This window comes from Wyeomyia smithii, chromosome 2, assembly GCF_029784165.1.
Source record: "Wyeomyia smithii strain HCP4-BCI-WySm-NY-G18 chromosome 2, ASM2978416v1, whole genome shotgun sequence".
Taxonomy (NCBI): Eukaryota; Metazoa; Arthropoda; class Insecta; order Diptera; family Culicidae; genus Wyeomyia; species Wyeomyia smithii.
This window is the reverse complement of record NC_073695.1, coordinates 44,284,540-44,311,178: the sequence shown is the minus strand read 5'-3', so window position 1 is coordinate 44,311,178 and position 26,639 is coordinate 44,284,540. Positions and strand designations below refer to the sequence as shown.

Below are 26,639 nucleotides of genomic sequence, written 5' to 3'. Positions count from 1 at the left end.
GATCAGCAGTCCAATGCGCTTAGCTTCCGCTTTCAGTCTGGTGTAGGTTTCCTCCACCGTCGCAAAGTTTCGTGCTATTATGTCGAAGTCATCAGCGAAGCCGTTAAGCTGAACCCGTTTCGTAAAAATCGTACCACTCGTGTCGATGCCCGCTCTTCGTATAACACCTTCGAGGGCGATGTTAAAAAGCAAACAAGAGAGTCCATCACCTTGTCTCAATCCTCGGCATGACTCGAAGGGACTCGAGAGCATCCCCGAGACACGCACGTAACACATCACACGGTTCATGGTAGCCTTGATCAGCCGCGTCAGTTTATCCGGGAAGATATCCTCGTTCTCGTGCATGATCTGCCATAGCTGTTCTCGATCAACTGTATCATAGGCTGCCTTGAAGTCGATGAAAATGTGATGCGTGGACACGTTGTACTCACGACATTTTTGCAAAATCTGTCGGATTGAAAAAATTTGGTCCGTGGTTGCGCGGGCTCCCATGAAACCCGCCTGGTACTGCCCCACGAACCTCCTTGTTAAAGGTGTTATACGTTGGAATAGAATTTGGGAGAGTATTTTATATGCAGCGTTGACAAGCGTAATGCCACGGTAATTACAGCACTCCAGCTTGTCGCCCTTCTTATAGATGGGGCAGACGACTCCCTCCATCCACTCTTCCGGCAGATTTTCCTCTTCCCAGATCTTGGAAATGACCCAGTGTAGTGCTCTAGCGAGCGTTACTTTACCATATTTGCAGAGCTCGCCCGGCAGGCCGTCTTTGCCGGTGGCTTTGTTGTTCTTCAGCCTCCCAATCTCCCGCTGTATTTCGTGGAGATCGGGGGCTAATAGCCGGTCATCTACTGCTGGCACTCCCAGGTCCGTTCCAGTTCCGCTTCCGTTTGTTGCATCGCCATTCAGATGTTCATCGAAGTGCTGCTTCCACCTGTCGACCACCTCGCTGTCGTTCGTGATGAGGTTACCTTCCATATCCTTGCAAAAGTCGGCTCGCGGCACATAGCCTTTACGGGATTGGTTAACCTTTTCGTAGAACTTTCGCGTCTCATTAGCAGTGAACAGCTCTTCTAGCTCTTCATGGTCACGATCCCCTTGCTGGCGCTTTTTACGTCTCAGGATGGTGGTCATGTCGTTCCTTCCCCGTCTGTATTTGACCAGGTTCTCTCTCGTCCTTACCCTCAGGTAATTTACCCAGGTCCGGTTTTTCTCTAACACCGCTGCCTGGCATTCCCCATCATACCAGTCGTTTCTGCCACTCGGCGCCTCTGTTCCTAGTGTCGTTGCTGCGGATTCCCTAATGGCCTTGCGGATCATGGTCCAGCCATCCTCAAGAGAAGCTGCACCGAGCTCCTCTGCTGTGGGTAGTGCCGCTTCAAGCTGTTGTGCGTAGACTTCGGCAGCTTGCGGGTCCCGTAGCTGCTTGATGTTGAGCCGCGGGGATCGGCTCTGTCGTGACTGGTAGACAGTCAACAGTTTTGAGCGCATACAAACCGCCACTAAGTAGTGGTCCGAGTCAATGTCCGCACCTCGGTAGGTGCGTATGTTGGTGATGTCCGAGAAAAATCGTCCTTCGATAAGCACATGGTCAATTTGGTACATTTGATACTTTAGTGATTGTTCAATCATTACACTTATGACGTACTAATCGGTGCTAGGCCAATATCGTCATGATGATTTGTATTGGTATTGGTAATATTTTTCAGAATGCTGCTATCGTTAAAGCAGTGCAACCAATAATCAATACTGATGATTTTGGCACTGACTAGGTTAATGCAAATATGAACTGATCATGCATCCGGTCATTCGGTAACATCATCGAATCTATAAAATTTAAAAAGACATTGGGTTTATTCAAAATATTTTTCATTTAACGACGACGCAGGTTTTATTCATATTCATTCGGTTTCACGTTACTGGCACCAGCGTCAGTAAATCCTGTTGCAACAAGGCTCGCTATTGGTTGTTTCGGTTGCTGACGGTGAAAGGGGCTGCATGAACCTCTGATTTACACCGACTCGCAAATATAACCAGCGGATTTCTGAGCGCCCCAAAAGTGATCGTTTGCTAGAAACCGATGTCTACCGAATCATCACGATTTTGTGTGTATGATACATATTCTGATATCGATCTCTGTCAATGTATTCATTTCATTGCACACATTTGTTGTACAAAGCCAGAGCAATGACTGTGCTTTTTGAGAGGACTTTTTGGTTAATTTAAGCTTGAACTTTTGCGTGTACTTACAATTGATTTGTGCGTTTGAACTGAATAATTTTGTAACCAAACATTCAACACCAACATCTTTTATAAAAAATGGCACTGCATAATTTTGTGATTTTCAATATATAAATTAAAACCAGCTTATCCATTAATAATAATTAACGTTTTCACAACACCAATAATGGCTGCGAAATTCAATACACTGTTCTAATGAGAATGACATATCCACTGAGAAAAATGATTCCACCAGGCCTATTGATAACGCATTAATTGACAATGACAATGATGCTCGGCAAACAGCTGCCAAGAATGGTTTTATTGACTGCTGGTAATTATGTGTATTATTAATAAACCACAAAAGCCCACCGTCGCCACACAACTGCTATTGTCTTTCTCGATGTCGGCTTCATTCATGACTACAGCGTAGCCAGCTTACGTATCGACCAATCCGATGTCTCTCGAAATATTTCTCTTGTAATGTGAGGCGGCAGTGAAAAATCGCAATAAATAATGACTCGTGGGGTGCATTGGTGACGTAAAAATTCATGTTTTATAATTGCGGTATTCCGTTCCGATGCTGAATGTTTTCATTCTCGTTGTTGTGAGGGTTATCAATTTTCATTGTTGTCGTCCCTGTGGCTCACGGCTAATAAAGAACCAACGAAAAACAGACGCAGAATATGTGTGCCACGATTCAACCAGATTCCATCATCTTTTTTTGTCTGTAACGTTGAAATTATATTATTCGTATTTCGGAGCTCGGCTTCTGTCAGAGCTAATAAACGGAAAGAAGCGAAAAAGAATTTTTCATTTCGAAGCGAAAACAAAGTTAAGCAATTTTCATCAAGCACCGAAAACGTAATCGTAATAAACTTTAGCCTTATCCATCGTGGCAATAAAGCAATGCTGCCGCCAAGAAAACTGTTCCGTTCGGACTCGGCCGGGGTATGAATTCCCGTTTCCCGTTTCTTGCTTAGGCTTACCTTACTGTTGGCATTGCGGAAGAATAGTCCCAGAGAGAACAGTCCCAGTGTCACGCCACCGATCAGTCCGTTGAGGGTGAGTGTCGCCTGCAGGATGCCGCCTAGACGCTCGACCACGAATACCAGCCCGAAGGAGAAAATACCGTACCTGCAATGGAAAACCGCAATCAAGTTGAACGAGTGAAATTAGAGAAGAGGTAAGTAGACATTTTGTAACTTGAACGCTGGCTTTAAGATTTTAATGGGTGAGATTAAATGATTGAACGTGCTCCAGCAATTCTAAGAGCCTTCAGTTTTATGAAAAACAAAAATGAAACAGAAAAAATAGCAATCATTTTAACTTTATTCATTAACAAAAAATCAGTTCAATGTTTGGTCAAAAATAAATCTTATGGTTTTGTGCGAGTGGATTGGTATAAAGTCCCTCTATTTCGGTGACATTTCAATTGGTTTAGATTCGCAATTTTTTAGCCTTTTTTATTGGTCTTGCCTTTTTTCCGCCCGATACTTCAACACAGTCCAATGTCGTCGATTTTATGGACTGACTGGTTGGAAAGTGTAGTTTTCCAGTCTAGCCATTTTCGTACTGCTGCGTTATCTGTAGCCAATTTCCAGCGCAATAGGGTGCTGCGTGGTAATTTGATTACCGGCGAATTTCACGTCACGGTAAGCATTCTCCAGTAACTGGCAAGCAACGACTGTTGGCCATAAAGTAGTATATTTTCGTACTTCGAAAATTTCAATATTATATTCTGGCGAACTTTCAGCACGATCGCTTACCCGTCTTACCCGTGGTGGTTCACTGTTAGAAAAAAAAAACACCACGAAAATTGATTTTAAACATCTTACGAGACATGCACGCAAATATGCGGCCTTCCTCACACTTCCGTGTATGGTGCCAAAATCGGAAAAATACATTTGGGCTGTCCTGAGCCTGACAGCCAACGGGGAAAACAACTTTACTGCAGCAATTCTAGCCGTCTTTCAAGTTCATTGACATACAATATTCCAGCACCCCTTGCAACCTGCTGCCCTCTCCGGGTAACATAAATTATCTACTTGCTCGAATTTGAAACATCGAACACTGATCCGATGTGACTTTTGCTTTATTCCGCTGTCTATCAGTCTGCTCAGCAAGTTGGTTCGGTGGAAATTTGTGTTTTTACTCGTCAAACTGATTCTTTTCCAGCCCAACAACTTTTCACGCAGCTCGGTACCTACGATTGGATCCTGTCTAGATCCTTCCTCGGTTGCCACATAAGAAGCGTGAATTTCCTCCATATGAGCAAAATCATTTCAAATCGCCTGGAAATACGCGAAAATTTAATCGACCATTTTTGATTTGAATGAAACTTTGCACACGTATTTGGCTTAGCAAACTTAGCATTTTTCACAGGTGGAGAGATTTTTTACACCCATGAGTTACATTCTAAAAGGGTGTATGCCTTTTGGCATAGGTTTTATTCGAAGCATTGTAGCCCAGAAACCGTTGGTTGTATAGAAAAACTGTCTGAGAATGAGTTGCAGGGAATTAAAAATGCATCATAAAAAAAATATACACTGTACAAAAAAAATTTTTTTGACCAAAAAAAATTAAAAATAAACATTAAATTTCAATTTACAAAAAAAAAAGTTGAATTTTTTTTTTATTTTTTTTTAAGAAACTTGACGTTAATACGCAACTTTTAAAAAAAAGTCCAGGATGGAGAAATGAAAAATATTTTTTTTATGGTAGATTAATTTTTTTTATGAAAATTCTAATTCAAACATTTTTCAAAATATTTGTATTCTGATGATTTTAAAAGATGCAGAGAGTCATTTTAAATCAAAAAGCTCTTGGTAGTTAACATTCTAAAACCATTGGTTTTTTGAGTTACTTCTAATTTAAGCTCGAACAATTATTAAAATTTAGGAAAATACACGTTTTTCTTAATTTATCCATGGTTCTCCAGCAAAAACCATAAATTCATTGGAATGCTTGATCAAAAATACACAATTCATTCTTTGACAACAAAACAATTGGGCGAACGGTTCTCAAGAAAAGAGTTAAATGTTCTAAGTGATATAAATATATATAAGAATCAAATATTTATTTTCGAGTTTCATTATCTCAGAAACATATTTTTTATGACATAGATACTTTACAGAACTAGTTTCACCTTATATTTTATATACATCATAAGTAAATGATTCGTCATCTTTTGAAAACAGCTTCGTTTGTATCTTATTTTCTAAAATCGGAACAAAAGAGTAATACTTTTGTGTGGCAGCTATTATTATAGATTTTTTTTAAATATTGCTCAATTCTGTTACTCCTTGTTCATATTCTTCATATGATACCCAACTAAATGACATTTTTGATGAATTTTCATTACTTTTCTGATAAGCCCAATCATACAATTCTTTTGCGCTTGTAATGGGATGTTCGTGTTCTTTAGCTAAACTTGCATTACTTGCCATTCGTTTTAATGTGCCACCAAGTGCATCGCATGGGCCTTTACGATGAGAAGTCGCGAAAAATGACACTCTGCATCGACGTTATATCTTGTTTTGAACTTGCAAAAACTTGCAAAGTTTTTTCTATTTTTATATTGTGAGGCAGCTCCATCAGACATAAATCTCGCTTTTTTCAACTGTATTTTTGTTTTCAAAAAACTCATTAATTTGGCAATGAATACCTGAACCGCAACAGTATCATGATGGAGTACTTCCGATATTATGATGAAGCTGATATTCTTAAGTTTTCCAGATTCTGAATAGTAAACAACGAAGGGATGAATGGTGGCTTGACTATCATTCCAATAACTACACGAATCACAAATTGATAAAGACGTGTTAAAATGAGCTTGACTGTTCAATATTTTTAATTTTGCAATAACGTTTTCGTTTAATTTGCGTAAGCTTGATGAGCATCGATAATCAGGAAAGGGTTTACAGCACTTGGGCTTGGTGTATTCCATTTTCACTTTATTCATCTTCACAAAATGCAAACTGTTACTAACACTTCTGGAGAAGTGCAATCGTATTTATATACGGAAACAGATATTATGGGTTACCCAGGAGGTAGGTAGCTTACTTTACAAACAATTGTTATTAGTAAACAAGTAGATAGTGCTGCACGACAAACATACGAGTAGGTAAGCTAAGGTACAGCGCCTGAGTTATTTATCCAATCGTTTTGTTGTCAAAGAATGAACTGTATATTTTTGATCAAGCTTTCCAATGAACGTATAGTTTTTGCTGGAGAACCACGGACAATTTAAGAAAAACGTGTATTTTCATAAATATTAATAATTTTTCGAACTCTAATTTAAAATAACTCGAAAACCGATGCCTTTAGAATGTTAACTACCAAAAGCTTTTTGATTCAACACAATTTTCTGCATCTTTTAAAATCATCAGAATACAAATATTCTGAAAAATGTTTGAATCCGAATTTTTATAAAAAAATTAATCTACCATAAAAAAAATATTTTTTATTTCTCCATCCTGGACTTTTTTTTTAAAGTTGCGTATTAACGTCAAGTTTCTTTAAAAAAAATTCAACTCTTTTTTTTTAAATTGAAACTTAATATTTATTTTTAATTTTTTTGGTCAAGAAAATTTTTTTTTGTACAGTGTATATTTTTTTTATGATGCATTTTAATTCCCTGCAACTCATTCTCAGACAGTTTTTCTATACAACCAACGGTTTCTGGGCTACAATGCTTCGAATAAAACCTATGCCAAAAGGCATACGCCCTTTTAGTATGTAACTCATGGGTGTAAAAAGTCGCTCCATCTGTGGAAAATGCTCAGTTTGCTGAGCCAAATACGTGTGCAAAGTTTCATTCAAATAAAAAATGATCGATACTCGACCATCGGTGATTTGGCGCGATCTTATGCCTTCTCCAAGATGCATTCCGAGCAGAGCGCAGACAGTTTGAAATGATATTTCATTTCCAATTTGCTGCAAACATCTCTGCGACAAAAAAGAAGAATCCTGAGGCGGCGAAGTACAGCGTAACGAGAAATTCATTTTATTGGAAACACGCAAACAGGATCTCCGATAACGAACTATCGAACTGGCAAACTGTAGACGGCTGGGGTTTGCTTATTAAAGCCGGTTTAATATCGTTATGGGGAAAATAGATGATGCTACGCTCTTTTAGACATGTGAAGGAGGACAAAACCTGATAGGTTTCTATAACAAGAATAATTTCTTCGTTAAAAACAGGGGAAGCTTGCAACAATAGTCACGTCCCGGAAATGTGAACCAAAGCTGCGCTTGAGTGATTCCGATAAACACATTACTCAATTGACTTTACCTCAATCAAAATTAGATCATTAAACTACTTAAGTGTTAATAGTGGAAACTAATTTGTGAGGTGGTTCACTAAACGGCAAGTACTTTCAAGAGCCTCGAGTGGTTCTTACGTTTAAAACAAATGAGTGTCCAATTGATCATCTGTAGTTGACGATAACAGACAGGTCGTTGAACAGTGCCCTCAATCAAACTATTTGGCACGGTCGTCAAATATAATACAAAACAACTGGTTGAAATGTTATCTTTTTCGATCAGGGCTGAAGACTTTTTTGAGAAGCGATATTTTTCAAAAGTGACAAGATTTTGAGAAAAGTCTGATAACTTTTTGTCTGAACTTTCATTTAAAACTATTCACTAAATCAATAAATTTGAGAATGATTGATGATTTTATTATTAGCAATTGCTTAAAATATTATCCGTGTTTGCGGGTATTGCTTTCTCAACCTTTCTTTTACACTTAATGCTACGAACCTCGTTGCTTTCTGCCAATATTATCCCCCATTACAATTTTCCGGAGAGGTTTCAGCTAAATATCGCTTTGGCCGGTTTTATTGAAAGAGGGACTTATTTTTTCGAGCTTTCGTACAATTCAACGTGAAAGCAGGGTAAGTGGTAAGCATGAGAATAAACCCGTACTTTTAGGTCCGTTAACATCGAACGGACTGAATTCTACTCAAATTCGAACCCACGACCACCCTCTCTTCAAAGTGGATTCTGTAACCTTTCGACTATAAAGCTCCCATGAAGTTGCTTCGTTTAGTAAGGCCTGCACATCTACAAAGTTTCGTTGGATCATGAGAGCGTATTGCCAACATTTGGTCGAGTTGGTTCCAAACCCTTCAAATGTCAAAAACCATACGTCATGCGTTGAATTGTTCGAAGCTCAATTTCGAAAAAAAAACTCGCTGCACAACTTATTTTATGACGTATCTTGTAGCATTTTTAATCAGTTTTTCAAAGATGGCGTCAGACTTAGAACCGATGGTTGAAAACTTGCTAAAACAGTTTATCTTATAAAATCCAAAATGGCGGCTAATTTTTTCTACTTCAAGCGAAAGCTATATCATCCCTCTTTAAAACAACGTACTGTTTGTAAAGGGTTTAATGGCAAATTCATGAAAATTCAAGAGAAATCTAAACATATAAAAATGCAGTACTGTCTATCTGATCCATATAGACTAGGAAACTTCTGAACCAAAATTTGTATTTAGAGGTTTTTGGGACCGGGACTGGTTCCTCCCTCTTCTGGAAGGAGGGGTTGCACACAAATGAAACACAAATTTCTGCATAACTCAAAAACTAATCAATCAAACGAAACCAGTCAACCAGCTGTCAACCCTTCTCTAGAAGGTAGGGCTTTCATACAAATGAAACACAAATTTCTGCGCAACCCAAGAACTAATCTAGTAAATGGAACTAGATTTGGTATGTCACGATTTTGGGAGCAAGAAATATTTTGATGGTGACACGACATCCTTCTCTCGTCTGGAATAGAGAACTCTTATGCAAATCAAACACCAATTTCTGCATAACTCGGGAGGAAATCATGAAAATAAATCCAAATTTGACATGTTGAAGTTTTTGGGAGCAAGAAATATTACCTAAATCTGAAAGCGGAAGGAGTGCAAGTGAAACAGCTATTTCAATGATTTTTTACCGGGACACAGCCTAGAATTTTCAAGTTCATTAAGCAGACAGTATGTGCAGTAGGGAAAGCGAAAAATAAGCGAACTGGAAATATGATACAGATTTGGAAAAATATACCGCATCCCGACGGATTATCGGTTCGGCCAGTACATCAATAAACAGATCAAGAATTCCAGTTGGTTTCAAGGTATGATGCTAGCCTAACAAGCCAGTCGTCGTAGGATCGAGTCTCGGCTCGGGAGAAACTGTCAGTGTCAGAAGGATCAGTTCACAATCGGGATGTAGCACCAAGGTTTTTTGATTGAACCAAGGCTTTGCTTATTTTGAACCCTTGGTGCCCAAAGCGTCCATCAATATGGTCTAACCAAAGAAGTTTTCTCATTATTTTCGCTAGTTTCAATTATTTTGAAAGATCTCTGGTCACTAGTGGGGCGGTTTCAGCGAGAATTGCTGTCAAAGCAAAGCAAAGCCTTGGTGCTACATCCCCAAATTCTCCAAACGTCAGAAATGTCATAAATGTAACAAAAGCCGTAAAAGTCATAAATGTCTTAAATGTGATACATATCATGTCACAAATGAAGAACAAATGAAATTAAAGTTTAAAAATATTATTTATTTTTAATTGTGATGAATATTTTGTGTGAATTGAGAACGAATTAGACAGTTAAAATCCTTGCTTTTAATCTCCATCAATTGAATTTGTTCTAGATGTGTTTCATAAATTTTCGAATTAGTAATACCTCCCGTTTGCAAAATATTCTGGGCTTTCTAGTCAGTACAAACAACAAACCCAGGTATGTTTAATTTTATCTTCGAAACTTTATATAAATTGGTAAACTAAATTAAGTAGCAATTCAGAACCCAAAAAATGAGTGATTACTCAACTCAAAACTGAGTAATACTGTACCCAAAAAGTGAGTAACAATCACTCAGTTTTTTAAACGCATAATTTCTCAATTATGCGTATTTATGGAGTTACTCAGTTTATAAGTTGTTCCATTTTTTACGAAAAGGCGTCAAATCTTACTCATTTTAGAGTTATTTTTCCCGAGGGTGTAAAGAATTCCTCCTGCAACCATTTAAAGTTGCATGGAATTTTTGGTGGGCTTTTTTATATATGCCAAGGGAACCATGAATCATTGAGATGTTGGGTACGCTCTAAATATATGAGATTTGACAGCGATAGCATAGTTCTGTAGAAATCAGGCCTGAGGTGCGACTTTGCTGTTGCGCTGATTTTGCATGTGCCGTATATTATGCAATATATTGCGATTTTTCATTAGCATTTTTGGATGACAACCTAATCAGCGCAGCCTGGGTTCAAATCCCACCGCTGACACCTATGGTTGTGAGGTGGCGTGATCCACTCACAACCAACCCAAACCAAGTAACAATCCAAAGACGATTTAGTTTTATTTATATTTTATAAAAGTTTTATCAAAACATTACTAAATCTATCGAGTTTTATCATAAATTTATTTAAGTATTTGTGGTCTTATTTCTTCCTATTTAATTTTTAAATTTAATTAAATTTCTTCTTTATTTAAGAGTCTTCCATAAAACTCCTTCATCAATAAGTGTAATTAGCCTAAGGAGCGGTTTTGAAACGCACTCAATATCCCTTTCAAAATATCTATGAGAAACTTCCATAAAACTTCATTAGAGTTTTACGATAATTTTAAGGTACTTATCTTTAAGATGAATCTATCTTGGAAATGTGCCCATAAAATTTTCTTAAACCCATTTTGTCTCATGAAAGAGAAAACATTCGTGAAAGAAAAGGATCTAAAATAAACAAAAACTTTTAGCTCGTTCAAGCAACTTACTCATACTAAATCAAGTAAACTTTTGGTGTTAAAAACAGCAGAAACTCAACACTCACTAACGGACAGGAAATATAAGATGGCAGAAATTCCAATATAGGTCGGAATCGATTATTATTCCGGATAATCGAGTTTTCCGAATTATCGAATCACAGAAATATATTGAAATTTGCGATTAACAAAAATAAAATAAATAGGTATTACCTTTTTTTATTTTACTTGTATGTTTTATTTTTTTTATTTTACTTGTACGTGGCGTAACCAGAAATTATTTCTGAGGCGAAAAGGGGCAAAATATTGAGAAGCGAAAAAAAAAATAAATTGGACATTGATTATTTTTAGTTAAATCGAACATGTCCCAAACATGCCGGAAATGACATAAATGGTAACAAATATGCCAGAAAAGGCAAAATTTCGGAATAAAAATTAAAACGAACACAGAAAAAATTAAATTCCGGATAATCGAATCTAAAATTCCGAATAATCGAGTCCGACTTATACCTGAGAATGACAGAGAAATGGTATTCATTCCCCTGCTTCATGCAATATGTTGCATTTCTTCATTTTGCTCATGTTTAAGGCCCTAATTATAAAATACACCTGATGTTTATTCTAAACCATTTATTGTTTCTTGTTTAAAAATCGCTACAAGTAACACTTTTTCAACAGCAATGATCACAAAAATGGTGCTTGACTGTAAACAAACAGTTGTCAAACGGGAGAGGGGTCTATCTCAGATAAAATTTATTTGCCTTGAAAAGTTCAAGCAAGTTTCATTCAAGCGCAAGTATTCATCTCCGTGAATGCAACAAGTAGATGCCAACTTGTCGAGATACTAGAAAAATCTTATTAGTCTTGCTCAAGAAGTTTTAGTTAGAAGCCGTCTTATGAGGGATTAAAATAAAACCAACGACAAATATGGCGAACAGACTGTGATTAACTATGTCAAAATAATAGACATTTGTAATTAAACGGTAATAGAAGGCCGAGATTCTTAATGCTACCAATAATTCTGGCAATTCAGTAGTGAATGTTGACCATGCTGAACACAAAGTTTAGTAATATGTTTCATAGTCCAGCATACCCGAACTTAACGAAAATTCAGATATATTTTTTTATTTTCTAAATAAATTACTGATTTGCCAGTAATATCATGGCGCGTTGAAAATTACAAACTTTTTTGCAACATAACACGTATAAACTGAACTAGGCAATTAAAAATTCTCATATATGAACTTGAAAATACGTGAAGATTTACCTACCTATTTTATTAAACGACTACGATGACATTCATTTTGGAGAAGAGGTAGATCGATGGGGTTTGTTTCATAAATTGATCTATGTAAATAAAAAATAAATTCTGTTCATAAGGAAATAAGCTAGAAAGAAGAGTTGCGAACCTGATTCATAAAACTCTCGAAATTTGTTACAGTTTTTTCATGGTTGTGAGCAACTCCTGAATGTCATCATGAGTACATATCGATAAAAATATAGAGTTTTAAGCAAACTTTAGGAACTATTCTTGAGAACCTTCTCTAGCATGGGCCTCCTTGACCTTGTGGGGATTTTACGGCTGATTTGTAGCAGTTTGTGAGAATAATAAAATTTATGCCCAGTTTTAAGGAACAAGCAATCAAAACTTCTTCAAGTACATCGTAAAACTGATATTGTTACGTGGGAACTGGTCTAGATTCAAAATCTCTGGGATCACGCCTTCCATCGCATGAGGATGAAAGCCGTTGGCACCGGTCCGTTAATAAACGGGTCGTGAGTTAGGGTCCTGGGTGGAGTCGCCTCCCTGGGCGTCGGTGATTGGCACAACAACAGTGGCGGAACAAGACCGACGGAAAATAAACGAGAATAAAAAAAAATGCGCAGCGAATGGCATCTTATGACTTATATTGTGAATTTTCGAGTGTTTGAGAGTTTTCTAGTTGCAAGAGGTTTTCTACCGTAGAAAACGTAGAATACAGTTTTCTACGTAGATTACTAACGAGTCCCGAAAAATCGCGTTGAATACCATACCTGGTCATAAATGTCATAAATGTCATAAATATTTAAAATGTCATGAATGTCGAAAATGTCATGAATGTCATGAATGTCATGCATGTCATAAATATCATGAATGCCATGAATGTCATGAATGTCATAAATGTCATGAGTGTCATAAATGTCATGTATACCGTCAATGTCATGAATACCGTTAATGTCATAATTGTCATAAATGTTATAAATGTCATAAATTTCATAAATGTGCAATTCCACTAAAAGTAGGCGACCTTTTTAATTACCGTGGAATAGGGTGAAATTGATCAGTGGGGTGGAATTGATCACCTGAAAATTCGTGATAAAAAATACTAATCAAAAGATATTACTCTTACAATACTAGGCAATGTTAACGTGTCCTTAAACGCAACTTTTGCATGATTCACATACCTGTCAAAGTTAACCCTAACATGCCCGGTGCAATTTTTCATATTTTCGAAAATATCTTCTAACTCAGTCAAAATCAAATTTGGTCAATCAAGTTTTCGAATAACAAAAAAAAGTATTGAATTTTCTCAAAGTTATCTTATTTGAGGGTTAATTACGTTAAATGTGAATAAGTGAATAAAGTTTGATAAAAGCTCAAAATATGTAATTTTCAAAAATGATCATTTCATATTATTAAAAAGATACTGATGAATTCGCAGGAAACCACAAAGATTTTAATTTCAGAGCTAATTTTTGAGCTTTTGTAACAAAACGAGTTGAAAACGGTCTAACGACGATCAAATAAGAACAAATTTAGCAACAAGCAGCTCGTGAACCAAAAAAAACAAATTTTAACCTGGAATATCGTTATTTTCGTTTCCAAACTAGCTGTAAATGATATTTTTTAGTACAAACATCATCATTTAACTTTAGCGTATCGAAAAAAAGCACATTGCCAAAAGAATGTATGGATTTCAATGGTGATCAATTTCACGTCAATTTACCTCATAGTACCTTATCGAATTTATTTCATGAAGTAGACGATAGAAATTTTATCAATAGCCATAGAGGTTTACTGGAGAACATACCAGTACTTGTTTTAAAATTATACTATTTCGGGAAAAATGTATATGAAGCTAGTTAACTGGAAATTGCTATAAAAATTGATCAGTTTCACCCCGTTTCATAGTAACCGTTTGTAAAAAAAACTTTGCACAGATTTTACTACGGACTTACTTTATCATTTTGTACTATGTACATATTGGTAATTTTATTGAATCACGACTTATTCGTGAAATGGGTTTATGCAAAAAGAGTGTTGATCATTACAAATATTTTTAGACCCAAAACGGTATGTTTATTCGTTTTGACATCTGCTAAAAAACCTTTTTTCAAACTGAAATATTTTTATAAGATATAAGATTAACTAACCTAACAAGCCATTTCTTATTTTTTATAAAAACTGCAAAATATTATCTAAACACTAATAATCATGGGATCATGTAGAAATGAGAAACAAATGGGTCAAAAAACTCAAAAAAAAAGAAACAGTCATAGAAAAAAAAGGTCATAGGCAGTTATTTTATCCTCCAAGACAAAAAAAATAAGTTTTCATAAGTATCTCAGAAAGCTCGCTTTATAAGAATCCGATTTATTTTATACGGTAATTGTACATTGTGAGCTTAGCACTGACTGAACTTGTAGAAATATCAAATTTGTAAAACAAAATTCCTAACGGCGTATATTTTCTGTTTTTTTTTTCTGTTTAACTTTTCTTTTTTCGACTCTAAGCAAAGTCATACTGTTTTTAATTTTAATTTGAGGAGTAAATGTAGTAATGAAGATAGAAAATGAAACTAACTGAAAATATGATTGTAGAAACTACGAAAAATATAGTTCAGCAGGTGGGACTCGAACCCACAACTTCCAATCTCCGGTCAGATGTGTTTCCGTTACACCACCGCAGAACGTTAAAGACGTAGTTCTAGAATCGAGTATTTATCGCTTATCCAATTCTCGCACTTCGTACATTTACTCAGTAGAGCCTAATATTTATAGCTGGCTATTGTTTCAACACCCTCAGTGGATGTTGGAATGACTTCTCAGTGTGAAAGATAGAAACGTGCCAGTGAGTTGCCATCTCTACCAGCAGCAACATCGACTTGCGTCACAAACATTTTTATTTTTCTTTTTTCGACTCTAAGCAAAGTCATGCTATTTTTAATTTTAATTCAAGGAGTAAATGTAGTAATGAAGATAGAAAATGAAACTAACTGAAAATATGATTGTAGAAACTACGAAAAATATAGTTCAGCAGGTGGGACTCGAACCCACAACTTCCAATCTCCGGTCAGATGTGTTTCCGTTACACCACCGCAGAACGTTAAAGACATAGTTCTAGATTGGAGATTGGAAGTTGTGGGTTCGAGTCCCACCTGCTGAACTATATTTTTCGTAGTTTCTACAATCATATTTCCAGTTAGTTTAATTTTCTATCTTCATTACTACATTCACTCCTTAAATTAAATTTTATCTTTTTAAACAAAATTATTACCTACAACTGGTAGGCGCGTTAAAAAATTACTCCGTCATATTTTCACGTAATTCGAGTGTATTCTGCTGGATTTGTGGAAAAAGTGTCTGCAGTTTAAATTGACATAATAGTTCAAGTTTGTATTGTGTGAAGTTGGCATGAAAAAAGAACGATATCATGTGAAAATCGTCCGGCAAAATGTGTTTTATTTTTCTGTTTTTTTTTTTGTAAGCCAACGTTCAACGAAGAAAAAAATGTCAAAGTGTTACGTCATACAGTGGCAAGTGCTATAGTAAATGTTGAACGAAGGCGGAAGGAAAAGGGTCGAAGAACCTATGTAAAGCTAAGTATTCTGTTTTTATTCGTTCAATTATTGTTTCATATAACTAGCGCCAGTTAGAAAAATTTGTTTCAATAAGAAAGCGCTAGAAAGATAATTCTAATTGGAAAATTTTGCTGTAACACCTGCATTGTCTGTCTGTAGGGATGTGCAAGTTGTTACGTGTTAATCGATATTTCTTCGATATATACACAAAACAAAAATATTTTAACTTTAAAAGTGAAATAAATCTACAAGCAGTAAGTGTTATGTTTAGTTTTTGCGTTTCATGCGTCTCGGTTGAGCAGTGCACTGACGTCGGCAGGGATACTTTAAACACCCTGCCTGCGTTGTCAATTAGCCGTTTTGAAAATAATTGGTCTATTTATTTGTTTATTTTTTTGGTAGATGCCAATCTGGGTGCATTGCTTACAATATGTCGAGATTTATTTTAGCGTGGTTTTGTGGAGTCGTTTCATTTGCTAAAGCTCTGCTTGAATAATCAGGATTGCCCCAATAGGTAAGAGCTTTAAACCATTGTACACGCTGGCTCTCACAACACCGAACGGTTACGAACATTTGGCCCAGTTTTATACTCTTGTTTTATAATTTTTCTAGCTTTTGAACAAATATTGAAACACATAGACAATTTTTATTAATTATGTGAAAATCTTGTTGGTCGGAATAGCTACTAAATTTTGATTGCGATTGCTTTGGCATTTTATCAATCAACTTGGAATTCTGTCTTGTTCGATATGCATATTGCATTTTTTATAAAAAGTTTGAGCTATGAGTGCATGAAACTTTGCCAGTTTTTATATTCAGTAGGTATCTTAACTTAAATACAAAACAAAAGATTATCGGGGCGAAGCACCGTGTCCTCTCGCGTATGCGTCGGTGAGAGGGAATAAAGCGGTCGTACATAATGCTCCGGTGTAAACGTGTCTTCGGCCTTGGTGAGCTTTGCTCATCTAAGGATTATAGGTGTATTGTGATTTCCGAGATGCACCAAATCATTATTTCGGAGACTGTACGCCCGTTGGTTCTTTTTTAGCACGTTACGATTCAGAGTAGGTTTCGTTCGTTCGATAAATATTGTAATTATTCAATCGCGACAAAGAAAAACTCTGCATGGATGCCAAATCTATTCCTTTTTTTTCCCGGTTCCCTTTTTTCCTTTTTTTTTAATAAAGCGGGTGTTTTGGCTTTTTCGTCATACCAGTGGTCGGCACGCTCTTGTTTGCTCTCTAAGAAGGCAGTTCAGTTTCGAGGACGGTATTTTGACTGCGCTCAGTGTGACTATCCATTCGTTTCTAAGTAAATTTGAATTGAGTTCACGGCATTAAACGCGAAGTTTGGTGTGATACAGACTGTTAACGATTGGTAGGTTGCCGAAAATAACTAGATCGTGGCGCGGTTCTATTTATATCGTCTCCTGGTGGCCGGTTGCCCAGAGACCGAGAAGTAACCATATCGTGCGCGAATTTGTGTAGAAAAGATCGCACCATCAACCTCGACGGATCCAGATCAATTCCTTTCCACTAACACTAATTCCTTCCTTTGATACTTGTGGATGATGCAGAGGATTCCTCGGTCTCTAGTAGCAACAAGTATTAAACTAACACTCCCGATATCCCTTCCGCTATTGATCTGCATTGGACGTGGCCAGCTTCGTTATTGACCAGTGAAAAGAAAGATCACCAGGAATTGTACACTGAAAAAGGCTTGCTACTCCTAGGCACCATTTTGACGGTTCTTTGTGCAATTTCAGCTGATTCTGTTCAATCGCGGGCAACACACGGGCGATCAAATATGCTATGCTATGCTATGCTTGAACAAAATTATTACCTCCAACATTTTTAGCACATATTTTACCAATCTAACGAACCGTTCAGGCGCAAGAAATATTTATCATCATTATTTGCAGAAAAGTTGTAGATAGTTTTACCCTCAAAAGAAATTTACTTTGTAAAAAAATTGACTAAAAGCTTAACTACGACTACCACAAAACTATAAATATTATTTTCTATATTTTTTGTTTCTCCAATTCCAATCAATTATCGTTATTTAGCTTACGGGGTGTAGTTTTTGTAAAATATGTGAGCTTTTTTATTTTTGTGTTGTTTTTTTCTACATTTTCTTGAAGTTTCTTTAAAAAAAATAAAGTTTTGGAAAAAAGTTGCATTTTGAGATAAGTAAATATTTTTTTTTTGTTTGCAAACAAACTTTTTTCCATGGTTTTTATTTGTTTCAGAACGACAAAATTATTTTTAAACTGTGCCCAAGAATATTTTTATTCATCAATACCCTTCTTTCGAAAACCTTTTTCACAAATTCGCCGTGATTCAAAAAAAAAACCAAGACAGCCATATCTCGATATAAGGCAACTTTTTTTTTTACGTTACTTTATATCGGAGCACGAAAAAAAAATTTTTTTTCATTAATGCAAAATTCCTGATGGTTACTCAAAGGTACGCAAAAACTTATTTCCCTTCACCTATCAGTATTTTTGAACCTTTCAATGCCCATTTAGAGAAAATTTCAACAAACAAACAAAATAACCAACAACAGTCTTGCATCAATTAAAAAATTCAATTTTGCTTGTTGAAAATTGTCCTAAATGGGCATAAGAATGGATTAAAAATACTGATAGGTAATGGGAAACAGGTTTTCACGCATCTTTGAGTGACCCCTTGTATCAATTGAAAAGAATATTTTTTTTTTGCTTCTGAAAATATTTCTAAATGGGCATAAGGAAGGTTTAAAAATACTGATAGGTTTTGGAAAATAGGTTTCGCGCATCTTTGAGTAACCATTGAAATTCTTGCATAAATTAAAAAAATATATATATTTTGCTTCGATATAAAGTAACTCGATATAATGTAGCGAAAATAAAAATAAAGCTGCTTTATATCGAGGTATGACTGTACTTTAATTTAAAGATATTAAAAAAAGTTACGTTATATCGAGGTAAAAGTAACGTTATATCGAGTTATGTTATATCGAGGTTGTCTTATATCGAGGTAGCCTCATATCGAGGTATGACTGTAGCAAGAAATGACATATTCAGCTCACATAAATATCTGTACAAAGTTTCAGCCAGATCAAAAACGGTTGAAAAAAAACGTTTTGTGTCGTTGTACGTCAGAAGTTTTGAAAATATCAGATAGTGGAAGGGGTGATAAAATGGTCACCCCAAGCCATTTCTCAATTTTCTCCACAATTTATCACTAAAACCATGAGTCGATCGCGCACATTTACTAAGCCACTAATGATTTATACAAAAAACGAGAAGGAGTACTCAACTATAGTATTTTACGAAGTTTTCTTAAGCGTTTTAAAAACAGTTATTTTGGGGATAAAATGGACACGTGTCGGTAAAATGAACATGGGGAGGTGGTAATATGAACACCTTGGGCGTTAAAATTAATTATCGCTTTACTGATAGTCAGTGGCGTAGCGTGACCGGGTGACACCCAGGGCGGAAAATTTGGGTGTCACCCCTTTCCCCCTGGGTGTCACCCCCAGCAGGTTGCTCGGTTTCAATTGCACTAAATTGACCCATTTTTGAAAAATTGGTTGAGATTATACTCTTAGGAGCAAATTTATATAATTTTCGACGGTTTCGCCGCGAACTCCATTTAATTGATAGTTAATCTCACGTATATCACCCATTTGAAGGTGACACATATGAAAATTTTACTCACACACCCATGCTACGCCAGGACTGATAGTAAAATGTTGTTCCATAACACGTGACACACTTATGCATTCACCAACAGTTTAATTTTCACCGTTTGCCGTAGAGCTAGTAACAAAAAATGACCTTATCGCATCAAACTGGGAAATTGTGGAAGCTTGTTTTACGAAGCAGCGGCCATCTGTTCATAGGGTCCAAGTTTACTTCTACGTTTTTCGGATATGAACACGAACTAACTGATGCTGTCATTTCTTTTATTGTTTTGGGCGGAAGTTTGAAAATGCGTGCCTTTTATGCCGACAAAAGGGAAACAGATTATGCACAAATGTGGCATCGTGAATTAACCAATGAATAAGGTGTGAGTGTCGGAGTAGTTTCAATTGCATAACGGAAATATGGTGAAGAGTATACGTTTACAGATGCCCCGGGATAGAAAATCCGGGCCTGCTGACCCCACAATGGATGAGGGATTACTACAAGTGACATCCTTATGCAGCAGTACGAGATGTGGCTGAAAAAAAACTAGATACCTTAAAGACTAACGTTAAGATAAAAGTTAGAGAACTTGCGTTCTTTATCAACAATCATCAACTAGATTAGTTGAGAGAGTTCGTTAACGATATTGTTTTGGCACATTTTGCATGTTTTAGGATAAGTACAACGATGTATATGCCCCAGTGCTTAGTCGAAAAAGATTCCAGTTCGAAAAGATCCATGACCTGATCAGGAATCGAACCCAACATCACAACCGTGTGAGAGAACTTGCCGTCTGACATTGCTAACCACAGAACCACGAGAACCACAGAACAGATACAAATCGAATTAAAATTGGAAAGAAAACATTATCATTAAGCATACATGAGAATACAACCATCAGAAAATCTATTGAGTTTTATTCAAGAATGACATTCGTCTTTTGACGCCTTCGTAATGTGTCATTTTTTGCGGGCCGCTTTCAGTTTACCCAGCTGTACTACTTTTATTTCACTCAGGTACTCAATATATGTTAACTTACATAGATTATTAACTTTAAAATATTAACATATTTTGCGGTAAACATGGATGCATTCAAAAATTTTGAAAATATCGTATAGCGTCAAAAATTTCAACAAAGAATCGTTTTATAAAAAATAAACGCTTGATAGCCACTCAATTCATTTCTTGAAAATATATTATCACCGAATACCCAAACGACATGATTAAGTGTATGGAAATAAGGAAATCACAGTAATACTTTTCTCAGCAACGCTTCCTGGTATAAGGGTAATTGAATTTCTCATTTCGGCCATGACTATCACATAATTATAAATCATTCTTTGCTCCCACTATAATACCGGGATACAAAGCAATGAAAAATTGTATCATAAATCACAACTATCTCGCCTATCATACACTACCAGCAATAATTCACCGGATCCATTTCGTACGCCTATTCATACATCTCTCATGTCGGACACCATCTTTCAACATTTCAGACCCACTATTCGGTACGATCTCTGTTCCATCACTCTCACTACTATTAATTCTATGCATCATTTATTCACCCTATCTCTTCTCCTACTGATAAGAAGTGCGACTTCTTTTATGACAAACAGTTTTAATGTCTTTCAATCATAAATTATTAACTGTCGTGTTTTACGTCCCTGTACCGTGTTGGCCATTCCGATGTTAGCTACAATTTAACTCAACCAGAGCAGCACCAGCCGCCGCCGTTCATCATCATTCAATTTGTGTCGGAATAGAGCAGGAAATCATCGCTCTGCTGACATTTCTCGCTTCGTCCCCATAATTTGCGGTCAGCAAGCAAACAAAGAAAATTAATGAGCTTCCTTTTACTACCGATAGTTTTATGAGTGTGACACATTTGGCCCCGGTCGGTCGTCCGTGTCACAAGCAACCAATTTGTCAGCCAACGCTGGACCACACCGTAAAGACAAAATTGATTTCCTCCCACAACACTGTTTGATGCTGACGTGTTAGAGGCTTTTTCCGGTGACGGAAGTTGTTACGTAGTGATAAGAACAGACTTCCCAAGAGAACGATTTTCTTATGTGTGATTGCAGACAGCCGCTGTTAACTGTTGAGCTTTCAAGTTGGCAGCAGCCGACCAGTCTCGGGATAGCCATTAGGCACTTGTTCCCCCAGGCTCTTCCGTGCACGTGCGAAATCACTTAGCCGGACTGTGCGGCCGTATGAGCGCACTCACGCATCATTCAGGAAATAAAAAAAAATCTCCATGCATAGTAATCACTCAGCTTGTCCGTTGTCAACTCATATGTGGAAAAAAACATACATACGACGGGCGGGTATTGCGGCTGCTCGCCGGATGCTGCGAAGTGCTACCGAACACACAACTCCTACGATGCGGCACCGCATGTCGACACCATCCCGGGGACAATTCCGGGAGAAATTGAAACGAGATTTCAGGGAAAATTGCCAATAAAACGGACCTAGTCCAACAAGCGGACCCAAACCCGGTGGTTGCGGTGTTGTGCATAACTTCTGTGTTGCGCCACCAAATGTGACAAAAGCCAGTCAGTGGCGGTTGCAGGTGCGCTGCTTCGGTTGATAAATGACTAGGTTTTTTGTTCGCTTTTATCGACCGCGAAACGCTCCAATAACCGAGCCGTGTTCGCTTTACTGACGCTCGGTGCAATCGTGCGACTAGTTTGCGAAAAATTAACTCAACTTCATCGACCGAATCAAGTTTGTTTGTACAGGAACTTAAGAGAGGCATACATAGATCATGCAAATGAAAATATACAAGGGCATGCTTCTTTTCAAGCAAAATTTTCATTTGTTGGTTTGTTGAAATTTGAATGGTAACAAAAACGGTATATATTTTAAAAATCATTCAATTTGATTGTGATTTTTTCCAAACAAAACATTTTAAAATTCTTCCTATGGGTATTCACTACTGGACTTGGACTTGGACTTGGACTTGGACTTGGACTTGGACTTGGACTTGGACTTGGACTTGGACTTGGACTTGGACTTGGACTTGGACTTGGACTTGGACTTGGACTTGGACTTGGACTTGGACTTGGACTTGGACTTGGACTTGGACTTGGACTTGGACTTGGACTTGGACTTGGACTTGGACTTGGACTTGGACTTGGACTTGGACTTGGACTTGGACTTGGACTTGGACTTGGACTTGGACTTGGACTTGGACTTGGACTTGGACTTGGACTTGGACTTGGACTTGGACTTGGACTTGGACTTGGACTTGGACTTGGACTTGGACTTGGACTTGGACTTGGACTTGGACTTGGACTTGGACTTGGACTTGGACTTGGACTTGGACTTGGACTTGGACTTGGTATATTTCATTAACTTCTAGAAATTCTCGAACTTCTTGATATATTTGAACAACTTGAACATGAACTTTTGTACATGGACTTGTTTCCCTTAAACGGCTTGGATTTGGACATGGATATTATGAACTGAAATTTCATGGATTTGGACTTTTTGGACGTAAACTTGCACCCATTCCAATCCCAACAACCATATCGCGCGCTCGCCTGGAGGGCTAATAGCGGTCTCGATCAACTATACACCGTGCCCCAGTGCTGAGTCGAGAAAATTCACAGCTTGAAAAGATCGGGAATCGAACCCAACCGTGTGTAGGAGAGCTAGCTGACCGACATCGCTAACCACAGAACCACGGGGACCACGTTCCGATTCCCCTCCCCTATGAATCCAGGCCTGATTCTTAAGCTTGAACTTCTTAAATGATCTTATCTTGTACTTCTTATATTTTGTTGACTCTGATTTTTCGTCTTGAACTTGGATTTTTTATTTGAATTTGGAATTTTCGAATTTGTATCTCTTGCAGTTACGCCTCTATAATATGAACTTTTTAAATTCAGACTTCTTGGTTTTGCATTTTGACTAAAACTTTTTCTACTCGGATACAGACTTAATTACTTAGGACTTTCAAGCCTAAAATTTCATGGACTGGAGATTCATGGTTTCGAACTTGGAAGACATAGACTTCTACTGCTTGAACTTCTTTGACGTGGATCATTTGGTTAGTGTTGGACTTTTGAAGATGGTTTTCTCGAACTTGGAATTCATTACATGGACTTCTCGAACTTTGGAAATTGAACTTCTTGGAACTGAGCTTCTTAGGTTTAATCGTCTTAATCTAATGCTTTTATATAGAACGAAGCTAAACAGAGTACCAGAACTTTGAGGATTAAAGCTTATTGTTGTTGATTGAGCTTGTTGTTGTTGATGTTGTTGTACCTTGGGAGATTCGTCAGTGGTAATGTGAGTGATCAAGGGATGCCCGCAAGGAGGAGTTCTCTCGCCCTTGTTATGGTCACTAGTTGTCGACGCACTTCTCAATAAGCTTTCACAGCTTGGATACGAGGTCATTGGATACGCCGATGATATCGTTCTCATCGTCAGAGGTAAAGGTGACGCAACTCTGTCGAGCCGAATGCAAGCTGCTGTGGATGCCACCACGTTATGGTGTCTACATGAGGGTCTAAGCCCTCGAACCCCTTAAAAACAGTCCTAATTCCATTCAGTACACGAAGGAAGATCTCCAACACTCCATCACTGAATGGAGTTAGACTGGGCTTCAGCAATGAAGTCAAATACCTCGGAATTATTCTGGATAAGAAACTAAACTGGTCTGCACAACTGGATCATGCCGCTAAGAAAGCGACCTCGGCGATCTGGGCCTGCAGAACTCTGTTCAGTATGACCTGGGGACTGAATCCAGACTTGGCACTCTGGTCTTACAAGACCATTGCCCGACCAAGAATCACCTATGCTGCCCTAGTGTGGTGGCCTAAGGTGAACGAAGTGACTGCGCAAGCCAAACTCAAAAAAGTTCAAAGACTTGCATGTCTTTCGGTTACCAGGGCTATGCGAACAACTCCAACTGCAGCGATGGAAGCTATGCTTTGCCTACTGCCTCTGCATCTTCATGTGAAAAAGGAAGCGGAGCTTGGCGCTCTAAGGTTGCAAAGGAGGAAAACTATACTCGAAGGGGACCAAATCGGCCACTCAGGGAGTTCAAACTAACTCCGCTATTAACTACAGTCTCCGACTGGATGGACGTTAGAACCAACATGGATATTCCATATAGAGTAATTGAAACATACCGCTCTATGTGGAACAATGGAGGGCCTAATCTTCCACCTGGCATCGTCAGTTTTTATACGGATGGCTCGAGAATGGGATCCTTAACGGGATCTTGTATATACGGACCCGGTATCAGGGAAACGTTTTCCCTGGGCAAATGGCCCACTGTTTTTCAAGCCGATGTATATGCCATATATATCTGCGCAAAACTATGTCTGAAACGCAACTACAGACATGCGAAAATCGGTATATTCTCGGACAGTCAAGCAGCCCTACTAGCACTCAAGTCCGTCAATTTCGCTTCCAAACTTGTTTGGGAATGCATTGAAACTCTACGGGAATTTCCCGGCAGAACTCAGTTCTTCTGTTTTGGGTCCCTAGACATTGCGGAGTTGAGGGTAATGAACAAGCTTACTACCTAGCAAGACAGGGATCAGCTCAGCGGTTCATTGGCCCCGAGCGGACACTGTCCCGCTTATCATTTAATGAAAATCGGTGTAGTGTTGAACGACACCTGCCAATTCTGCGAGTCTGAATCAGAGAGTTCAGCTCTTGCTTCCTCTAGGTACAACTTCTTAGAAAGCTACCTTTAAACTCTATACCAATTATGGAGCTCTTATCCCAAGCAGGTCATTAGTTTCATCAACTATGTTATACCTAATTGGGGTACAGGTTTACAACAAAACAGTTCTACTCCATCAAGCAATCGGGGCCAGCCACAAAGGACAATCAGCAAGACTATCGCAGTGGCATTTCAGTAACCAGTGCCCTTCAGGCATACAGGATAGACTTGAACTTTTTTAACTTGATCTTCTGGGTCAAAGGACTGAGAAGTTTAAATCTAAGAAGCCCCAGAGAATCATAATTCATAATCTAAAAGTTCATATTCCTGGTCCTGGACTGCTTAGATTTGAACTTCTTAGTCCTTCGAATTAGATTTTTTATTGGACAGGAGCTGAATGGATTAGACTTCATGTGCCAAAACTTCGAGGAATGTAACTAACTTCATAGGCTTTGCTTTACTTGTACATTTGCCACTTGGACTACTTAAACTTTTTAGACATGGTTCGATTGGATTCGGTCTTGAGCTTGATTTATTCTATGACTTCTGAGACTTGGCCATTCTCAAATTAAAACTCTTTGACTTGGTCTATTATAACTTCATAGATTTGGATTTAAATGATCTTGAAATTTTAGGTATTTAGACACTTCTTGGACTTAATTTTTTCATACTCAGATTCTTTGGAAATGGGCTACTTAGATTTAAACTTATCATATTCTCGTTCTCTGTGACTTGGCCTTCTAAGACCGAATAAGTCTGTGTTTCATAGACATTTTTGATTTGGATTTTAGGATCTGGAGTGTCTCTTTTGAGAATCGAAATTCTCGGGTTGAATTTCCTTACCTTGGAAATTTGGAATTCGATTTCACGGATTTGTTTTGAATAGACATAGGCTTGAACTTTGATTGAACTTGAGCATTGATATAAACTTTTCGAACCTGAACTTTTTTGACATGGACTTCTCGAATTTAAATTTCTCGGAAATGTTTTTTTCGAACATGTAACTCTTCGATATGAACTTCGCCGAAGTTTATTCTCGTCTTGGACGTGAACTTTTTAGACTGGAACTCAATGAATTAGACTTCCAGCACCCCCACAGAGCAGATTGTAATCTCTTATTTACCTCTTTTCTTAGCCTTCAATTCTCAAATATACAAGACTTGAATTATCAACACTTAAATATTTTGGCCTTTAGATGAATTATAAATTAAAATTTTTAGGTCATAGACTTGACTTTCATGGACGTGAACATCATGGATTTGAACTTCCCGAACTTGGATTTCATGGACTTTATCTTCATAAAGTTACAGTCCTGTTATTTATGGATGCAATTTCATTATTTTGGACTTCTTGTCCTGGATACCAAGAACATGGACTTTATGGAATTGTACTTCAAGAATATTAACTTCTTGAACACTTTCTCCAGTTAAATTTTCAAGCATGGATTTCTTGGACTCTTAGGCTTG

The 26,639-nt window shown here is 37.5% G+C and overlaps 1 protein-coding gene across 2 annotated transcripts in view; it reads right to left on the bottom strand.

The window, feature by feature from the left end:
• The window catches only part of LOC129722762 (sodium-coupled monocarboxylate transporter 1), a 207,792-nt gene that overhangs the window by 76,939 nt on the left and 104,214 nt on the right, over positions 1 to 26,639 (bottom strand). For both annotated transcript variants that reach the window (XM_055676476.1, XM_055676477.1), the window contains one exon: positions 3,210 to 3,357. In XM_055676476.1, coding sequence (XP_055532451.1) covers positions 3,210 to 3,357 — 148 coding nt within the window. The remainder of the gene's footprint in view (positions 1 to 3,209; positions 3,358 to 26,639) is intronic.